This window comes from Ostrinia furnacalis, unplaced genomic scaffold, assembly GCF_004193835.3.
Source record: "Ostrinia furnacalis isolate ACB-3 unplaced genomic scaffold, ASM419383v2 OfSCF2637, whole genome shotgun sequence".
NCBI classification, from domain to species: domain Eukaryota; kingdom Metazoa; phylum Arthropoda; class Insecta; order Lepidoptera; family Crambidae; genus Ostrinia; species Ostrinia furnacalis.
In genome coordinates this window covers 77,928-86,940 of record NW_021132876.1, presented here as the reverse complement: position 1 = coordinate 86,940, position 9,013 = coordinate 77,928, and the positions used below count along the sequence as shown (strand labels likewise).

The window sequence follows — 9,013 nt, the reverse complement described above, 5'->3', positions numbered from 1 at the left end:
CCCGTCCAGAGCGGATATGTGACGTCACGGCTGCCAGGTGCTCAGTTGTATTATAGTGTTTCTTTTCATCTCAGTAAAATTACTTGACAGTGACGAAGCATTTATTAGCAAAAACGGTGTTAAAAAGTTTAAAAGAATTAAAAGGTGGGTAATTGTAGTAGTTAAGTTTGAATTTTGGAAATTTTAAGTATTCCTCCTTTTATGTTAATGTGATACAAGTTTATAGCAGCAATGGTTATGTTAATATCAAAAAATAATTTAGCAGCAATTTCCTATGCTTATTGAATAATAACCATAATAATGTTAATATTGAAGAATTAATTCCATTGCTTTTGTACATTGTTTTTTATTTTAACTAAGTGTTAGGATAGAATAGATGTTAAGTATTTTTATTATTTAAGCTTTATTTTGTTTTATAGTTTATTTATATTAATAAAACAAAAAAGTTCATATTTTGTTTTATTGTTATACTTAATTTCTAATTGTCTCTTAGCCTAAAGCCTTAGTAACTAGGGTGGTTTAACATCAATGCTAATCGTTCCATGTTGGCAGCATATACTGAATGACACGCAATGATATTCCGGTGTGTTTGCAATGTGGTGTAGAATTCATTTATAGTGAGCCTGTCATCATTTGGCTCTGTGTTTGGTAAGCTGTAAAAAAATATTGTATAATTACTAATTAGCATTTAGCTAACAAAATATAACTAATTTGGGACAAATATTGGGGGTAAAGATTGCTAGAAAATTGTAAAATAGACAATATCAGATGCGATAGTCTTATTATTTTGATAATTTGCAGTCTATTCAGAAACAACTGTGTATAATACTGCAATTAATTACCTGCAAGCAATCTCCATGGCAGCAGAATGTTCAACTTCATCAATAGTCGGTGGACACCTCGGAGCCAAACCATCTGCTCCATCTTCTACATTCACTCTTCCCTCAAACTGAGGGTCATACAACTTCGATGAGTTCCTGAGCCACATATTAGGAACGTCTCCTCCGACATCATAAATAAAATGTTTATTTCTTGTCTTATAGCCTTTCCGTTGAGTTACAATCCCTGTGATGACGTTCTTGAGGAAGTTTTGGACGGCAACCACCATGATGTCAGCTGCGTCATCATCAGCGCCTTCCAGGCCGAGTTCCCAGGCTGCCAGCATAAATCGGCCCACAACGAGTGCATGATCTGGTAGAAATATTTCCTGGAAAATTGTGACATTAGTTAATTACAATGTTAGGTACTACATTGACTAGATACAGTTTAAGAACTGTAGCCTTAGAAGATACAAATATAAGACTATGAAAAGTAACAAAAACAGCACATACCTGTGTTGCATACTTGACTCCATCGCTTCCAGCGCCTGGCGGCGAATTAGGCGGCAAATAATCCAAGAAATCAACCGTCTCGAAGTTAGATTTCTCTGATGTACGCGACGTACGCTTATGTCTCCTGCTGTTTCTGTTATGAGAACTTGCTTTCTCCTGAGCAATGGTCAGTGAAGTTTCAGCCAAACCTTCCACTTTATTCAGCAACGCGAGCAGAAACTCGTTGTGGTAATGAACCTGGTCAACACTCAGTAAAGCCCGTGCCTCTAAGTCGAACTCTTCTTTAGTAAGTTTCATACGAAACCATTGCTTCATGTGGTTAAAGTATTTGATTGATTTCTCACCAAGAGCTTCGTTTAGTTTACGTCGAGCTAAATTCAAGCTTTCCGACGACATTTTGCCAAAAAATCTAATTTATATCTCCGTTATTATGACATACAGGGGATATTTTACATTATTTAACTTTCGTTTATTTTTAGTAATTTTACCAAATTTTACTTTACACAAAAAACAAACAAAAAGAGAGAGATTGCGTTTTTTTTAGAAGCTAACTTGTCTTGTCAGTGTCATTTTCATAACTGTCAAAATGACATTTTGATTTTTTTTAGTAAAATGTGGAAATCAACTTATTGGCCATTACAACATTATATAGAATAGGTACTTCGAGTAAAAAAAATAAGGATTCGGTCTACTTTAAGTAGGTCAATAGCTATATTGATAACGAAGGCTTCATCAATCACAATCACTTGTGAGAAAATACTGTCGATAAGGTAATTGTGTCAGTATAATAATATCTGTGTTATTCAATTTAATGCCTATGTTGTCTCTTTCTTCTACTCTAGTAACGAGTTTGGGAGATGTAAGAAAAGAACAAAAGTGTTTTGTCAGAATATTTAATAAATTAAGTACGAAATTAACAGATAAAGTTTATTGTACTTTGCTGAGTTGCATCACCTTAACTCTAACTGTACCTAACTAAATTAGGTATAAATAAAAATCATAAAAGTAAATAGTTAATGTCAGAAAGTTTAGAAGAAGATTAAAAAGAAGAAGAATAAGTGCAACCCAGGGATAAAATGAGCTATTTAAACTTGGGCTATCTAGTTTCAAGTATAACTTTTATACCATTGCGAGATCGAAGTATCAGGTCAGCCCCCAGCTCTGGTTCTTCACCGTATGGTAATATCTTGAAGTTTTTGACGATCTCGGATAAAGTGACCTTCATTTCCATTAGCGCGAACTTCTGACCTGCAAGCAAAGAGCCGATGGCACTAAGTAAGTAGGTAAGTAAGATATTATTATTATTGTAAGTTGCTTCCTTACATATTATTATCGTAATAATAAAGTAGATAATTCAAGTCTGTCATTCATAAAAAGTTATTAATATTTTATCCAAACTATGACGTCAACATTTTTGAGATAGGTCAAAATAATATAATTAACACCAATACGCCGTTTATCTTGACAAAAACTAGAGACCAGTTTATAAACGACCTTTAGGTATCTTTATAGTCGGTCAGTTTGTTGTGGTTTTTTGTAAATCAAAATCTTAGTACCTACATGACTTCCTTAAACTTAACTAACTTTCAACGCTGTTTTTAGGCGTTGTACGCCATCGCTACAGCTTAGCTACCGCTTAGCTACCATAGCTAATACTCTGGTGGTAGCGTCTGCTAAAAACAGCGTTGAAAGTTTTACAACTAAGTATAAGTAGTTGTGGAAAATTAACCGAAGTCCTTCCGGTTGCAATGCGTCTGCTCTGAGCATCAGTTGTATGTAATGTAACCTATTTATGAAAATCATCCATTTGAAATAATGTCGAGCAACAGGCCTTCCTAAAAGTTTGATTAGTGCCTGCCACTGAAAATTTTGAAAAGTATTTGTGCCAATCTGCGAATAGGTAGGTACCTACATAATTAATATCGTGAGAATAAAACATTATTACCGATACAGTTTCTGGGTCCCGCGCTGAAAGCCAGCCAAAAGAAGGGGTTCCTATTGATATTCTCGAACCGTTCAGGCCGGAATTCTAGGGGGTCTTCGTAAAGCTCAGCGTTTCGCTGCATGTTGAAGAAGTCTATCACCATAGTAGTGCCCTTTGGTAGGCGATGTCCAGCGATATCTGTGGGAGACAAACAGTGTGTATTATTCATTCTTTTTATTTACTTTAAATTTTGCAAGTAAGCTTACAGGTCGATTGAAAGCGCTCACAATGCCAATTTGAAATTACATTTAAATGTTGTCAGTTTGCTATTTAGCTATTTAATATGGTTAGTAGACAGAAACAATCATAATTTAATTTCAAAATATTATTATACTAGGTAAATAATAATGACAAAGACGTCGACGTCATGGACGGTATGGGTAAGTAAAAGGTAATGTTTATCAGACAGAGAGCATAGGGAGTTGTCGTGTTGTCTGTTGTTGACATGCATGTACAAATTTTAGATTTTTCTCGACGTTCATGTATTCAGCATTTAAATGTATCGTCTTCAAGCTTGTGTGGTTTGTTGCTATTCAACTGATTTCGGAAAACAAAATTTTAATCACACTACCTGTATGTGATTTTGTTTTTTCATCGTAATAAAAAGTATATTACTGTGTTTTCCACAAAGTAGGAATTACTTATAACTCACCTACATCTCGATCGATTTCTCTCCCAATCAGAGGCACAGAAGGAAATAAGCGCAAAGATTCCTTGATTACCAAATCCAAATATTTCATTTGATGCAGTTCACTAAAATCAAAATTTACACGAGCAGTTAAAGCGAAGGTTTTCTAATTTTACAAACTTTGTAAAATCATTTGTAATCATTATCATTTCAGCCTCCGGGACGTCACCTGCTGAACATAGGCCTCCCCCAATGATTTTCAAATCGCCCAGTTGGTTAGCTAGCGGCCTGCATCCAGCGCCTTCCTGCTACATTTACCTATAATATTAAGTAATTAGAGTAGTATGGTAGTAAGTAGTTGGGGTAGGAAAGTTCTCGAGTGGTGACCACGGGATAGAAGACGTAACGTAGGCAAGCCTCCTAACTAGGTGGACCGACGATCTGGTAAAGGTCGCGGGAAGAGCCTGGATGCGGGCAGCGCAGGACCGTTCATTATTGTGGAAAACCTTGGGGGAGGCCATGTCCAGCTGTGGACGTCATTTGGTTGAAACGATCGAAGTAGTATGGTGCTCTTACCTGTATGTAGGATTCCTTTCAAAATCATCGCCAAATATGGCTTTCTGTTCGTCAAAAATCTTTTCTTGAACGTCTTCATGGTTTGAAAGGCAGTAAACACAATAAGCCAGACCGGCTGTTGTTGTGTCGTGGCCCTGCGGAAATGGTTATCATTATTAAGTAAGTGTTAAGTCCCTTATTAACTTGCATCTAACATCAGAAAGTCTCGTGCATTAAGGATAAGGCTCTTCATCATACTGCATAATAGAAGTAGTATTGGTAGTATGCACTGGTTTAAGAACTTCAATTAAGTAGACCTACTACCAGACTCTTATCAAATTGTGCTACTGACAACGCCACTCTTGTGGCGGAGTTTTGGGCTGACGCTGTGTAGGTTTGTTGTCGACACGACAAGAAGAAGAAGACCAGACTCTTATCTATTATTGTATAGAGTGCCTGTACATAATGTTACTGTGAATAGTGTATTTCTATATATCTTTCGTTTATTTACTTACTTCAAACATAAAAGTGTCCACTTCTTCTCTCATATGTTCATCGCTAAGTTTTTTACCATCAACTTCTGCTAATAGCAATAGATCCAAAAATGCGTGTTTGTTTTTTAATCCTGAAAAATCGTGAATATGTTACTAAAGATATCTTTAGCTACATGTATCTATTCTAAAAAATTCTGCAGGTAGTAACAAAACAATTCATTGAAAGCATCACTGACGCTTGTATAACGTCTGAGGTATGTACCTGTTACTTGTGACCTCTCTAACCTAACCTAAACTTTAGTATAAAACAATAGGATAAACATCTATTTATAGCATAGCGACACATGCACATTCACAGTCATAATTTTTCGCTTTTTAGATTCTTAAAAAAGATTACTCCAAATTTTTAACTTGCCAATTTCTGCATCAGCCCCCAAGTCGGTGATTTCAGAGTTTTTCAGTTCTTCTCGCCTTGCGTTGATGACCTTTCTGGTTTGGCTGTGGAGGATGTCCAAGGCTTTGTCCTGGTCAGCTTTGTAGGGCAATAAGTTGAACACCACGTCGGGCGCCACGAACGGATTGCGCATCCGCATCGAAGCTATTCTTGACATTCTGCAAGATTATTTCAAGGAGAATTTTAATGAGAGCCCTCGTACTATGTTACTAAAAATATTCAGTGAAATATATTGTATAAGTAGGTACTTTGTTTTTATGTGGATAATGGGAGCAAAGTGAAGGAAGACTAATAATAATTTCGGTATGGTAAAATTGTGTTGTATCATAATTTAGTTTTAAATTGATACTATGATATTTTTTGTAATAAGTATTAAATGGTTTCCACCATGCACAAATATGACAGCTTGCATCTTCAAGCTAACCAGCTGAATAATAATAATAAGTAATAACCCAAAAATGTGGAGAAAAATTCAAAGTGAATAATAATAAAAATGCATTGTATACCTACTTGATGTGGACTTTTAGCACCTGACAAGAAGTCCTAACTGCTACCTGACTGACGAGTTTGACTTTAATCTTAATAAAACTATCTTACAATCTATAGGTAGTAGGTATCTATAGATAGCTAGTTAGCTACTTATTTCTTATTTTTCCTGTTATATCTTTACTATAAATACCCGAAGATAACAAGGTTATGTAAATCAAGTGTCAAGCATTCTCATTGTCGTGTGCCATGTAGGATTAGTGCTAAGATAGGTAAATAAATAGGTAATTTACATTCATAGATGTTCAACTTGATGCATTGTACTTATTACCTACCTATTTGCTTGTAACTACTTCAGACAAGTTTAAGTTTTAAGCACGTCATCATACTTTTTGTATGTACCTACTATGGCTCAGCTCACGTGATAGGTTGATGATCTTAAACTTTAAATTCCGAAATCAATCATAGTACCATTCTATGTAACTTTAAGGGATTTGGATAGGTTGACTATTTACTGTACTTACACTTCAACTGCTTTCACAAACTCTGACTCGCTGTCCTCTTGCGCGTTGACGCTTACCCCCATTATGGATTCTGTTGGGGATTTGTTTTTACAATATTATTAGTCATATAATTATAATGTACAATATTCTCGGGATGGGCAATCCACATTTCACAATTTGGGCGTGAACATTTCTTAAAGTTCCAAATTAGAATTTCGGAAATTCGAAGTTCATTGATTTTTTTCGATATTCGTTACTCATTTTACCCCTTTTAGGTTAATTACAGTAACAAGTGCTGCTGGCAGTGCTATAAAGTAGGAACTATTAGGAAGTACAACTTAGCTCGATTTTAATCAATCATTTTCCGACAGAATGATGAAACATGCAAGTAATATTTATTATAGAGTTCGCGGAAATAATACAGTCCTTAATTAATTATCTTGATACTCTTGATTATTGCTAGTTATAAAAAGCTGACAGGACAATGTAAAATCATTATATTGCCATTAATACAATTGACTGTAATTAAATGACTGGCAAGTAATTACAGGTGTTAATTTACAAACACGGGATGCTGATGCACCATGTCATACATAAAGTCAGTCAGTTTAAAAGTATCATCTGTGTGTCATGGTTAATATTATGATATTTAGTAGGTACCAAGTCGTACCTACTCAGTTTCTTTTTACGTTTGTGTCACTCTTAAACATTTCTATGTAGATAGATACGACGTACCTACAATACAACAATGAAAAGGGCATTCATGTAGGTAGATATAAAAAAGTTGAAATTTTTCTTTTTTGCCAGTCTTGTGAAGGTATTGGTATATAACTACAATTTTCCAAGGGTTCCCTTATGATTTTTAACGCTAACGGTATGTTTTAATAAATACTAATATACATTGAGATATTATTGATGTAGGCAATGTAACTTCCATAACATTACCTGTGACATTATCAAGTGCAGCCAATGCAATGATTGGGAACACATTTATTGGTGACCCGTTGGCCAGATTTCGCAATTTTTCCCTCAGCACTTTGCCATTCTTGCAGAATATGGGCAGGAAGTTTTGCAAAATGTTGAAATGGAATGCCGGTGTTAGGAATTTTCGATGCGCCTTCCATCTTGAACCTAAAATAAGTAATTATTTGAATTTAGATAACTGTAGCCAATGGATTACAAAGATTTAAAGATTATACTTAAACTTTATAATATCTTTTTTGTTTACATATTAAGCGGAAATCACGTGGATAGTGTAGAGCTTATTATATTAAGATAGGTACCTACCTTCAGAAGTCAGAAGACCATTACCGAGCCAGGGCTTGATGAAGTTATATGAGTAACCTTTGGCAAGGAGATCAGTGCTTGTCAATATTCCCTGAAATGATTGGAAAATATTGAAAACTGCAGCTATGACATAAGACCATTTACGTTTGTTCGCAAATTCGCACCTAGTTATATGTATACATTATAAGTAAATTTTATTGCCACAGTGTTTAGTTAGCTACATTTGCCGTCGTCCTTACCTTGTATGCAAATAAGTGTGATGACTTTGATTTTTTAAAACATACCTACATAAATTAATTATTTTTGACTGTCTGCTAGAAACAGTGTAGGTATTAAATTAATCAATTCGTGAAAATACAGACATCTTGATAGTGATGTTTGTTTATTTAAAATTGATACCCACCTACTTTAGTAACGACTTTTTGCCATAACCATTTACCTATCTATGAAGCCCCCTAATTCATATAATGTAATAACATAAATATCATTAGGTTTAGGTCAAAGTCTAGCGCTTAAATCGAAGTTTTTTCATAACTCACCTCAATTAACTTTGGATTAGCAGTTAAGATGTAACGCATCGAAGATAAATATATTGTTGCACTACCTCCATATTCAACCTCTAATCGCTTTAAAACTTTAAGGAATTCTGAAAAAAGATAGGTAAACGATACGATACGTAAGACCAATGCAAGACATTTTGGCGGGCATAAAATAAATGATTCCTTTTTTTTTATAAATTTTAATATACAAGAATATTCTTGTCTAATACCTATACTGGATTATTATCCACAAATTTCTGTGAACGAACATTCTTAAGTGTAGACCAATGAAACAAAATATCATAGGTATATACATTACACATAGAAGATCGCGCGTTGTTACATAGTGCCCTTACTCCCTAATTTAGGAAAAAGTTGCAAAAGGTACGCTACTGTACTGTAGGTCTAAATTATATCAACATTGACTCGAGAAGGATGCTATTTCTGTACCCCCAGTGAAAACGGAGTTAAGTCGAAAATGGTGATTTTTGGGAAATCGCATTTGAAGTTAAAAAAAATCCTGCTTCGTCGCTATTAGAGATAACTTGGTGAAATATTTTTTAGGTGAAAGGTAATGTTAGATATAATTAGGCAGTGTGCCAGTTTGGGAAATATAGCATGTAGTTTTTTCGTAATTAAATAAAAACCCAGTTATATCGCCATGCACGGCAACTTTACATGCGTGTAAANACCACCCCACCCCAATCTCGACCACAACAACCGGTGCCTTCTATATGGAGTTTGACAGACCC

At 35.0% G+C, this 9,013-nt stretch overlaps 2 protein-coding genes across 2 annotated transcripts; both read right to left on the bottom strand.

The window, feature by feature from the left end:
- Positions 1–446: 446 nt before the first annotated feature.
- LOC114356079 (transcriptional adapter 1) lies at positions 447–1,859 on the bottom strand. The gene is made up of 3 exons (XM_028309164.1): positions 1,332–1,859; positions 843–1,207; positions 447–653 (listed from the first exon to the last, which is right to left on the bottom strand). Exons 1-3 carry the CDS (start codon positions 1,725–1,727, stop codon positions 503–505), a joined length of 912 nt encoding a protein of 303 aa, XP_028164965.1. The 5' UTR covers positions 1,728–1,859; the 3' UTR covers positions 447–502.
- A 2,003-nt stretch (positions 1,860–3,862) lies between these two features.
- Cyp4l6 (cytochrome P450 CYP4L6) lies at positions 3,863–8,457 on the bottom strand. The gene is made up of 8 exons (XM_028309163.1): positions 8,262–8,457; positions 7,723–7,813; positions 7,381–7,566; positions 6,457–6,526; positions 5,408–5,604; positions 5,014–5,123; positions 4,520–4,653; positions 3,863–4,068 (listed from the first exon to the last, which is right to left on the bottom strand). The coding sequence occupies exons 1-8, from the start codon at positions 8,298–8,300 to the stop codon at positions 3,957–3,959; spliced, it is 939 nt and encodes a 312-aa protein (XP_028164964.1). The 5' UTR covers positions 8,301–8,457; the 3' UTR covers positions 3,863–3,956.
- Between the last annotated feature and the right edge of the window lie 556 nt (positions 8,458–9,013).

Coding starts and splice junctions, on each gene's coding strand:
- LOC114356079 (XM_028309164.1), bottom strand. CDS start 1,727: ATGTCGTCGGAAAGCTTGAATTTAGCTCGACGTAAACTAAACGAAGCT. Junction 1,208..1,331: donor GAGTCAAGTATGCAACACAG/GTATGTGCTGTT, acceptor ACAATTTTCCAG/GAAATATTTCTACCAGATCA. Junction 654..842: donor GCCATGGAGATTGCTTGCAG/GTAATTAATTGC, acceptor ATTTTTTTACAG/CTTACCAAACACAGAGCCAA.
- Cyp4l6 (XM_028309163.1), bottom strand. CDS start 8,300: ATGCGTTACATCTTAACTGCTAATCCAAAGTTAATTGAG. Junction 7,814..8,261: donor CTAATCCAAAGTTAATTGAG/GTGAGTTATGAA, acceptor CAATCATTTCAG/GGAATATTGACAAGCACTGA. Junction 5,124..5,407: donor GGGGGCTGATGCAGAAATTG/GCAAGTTAAAAA, acceptor ACGATTTTTCAG/GATTAAAAAACAAACACGCA.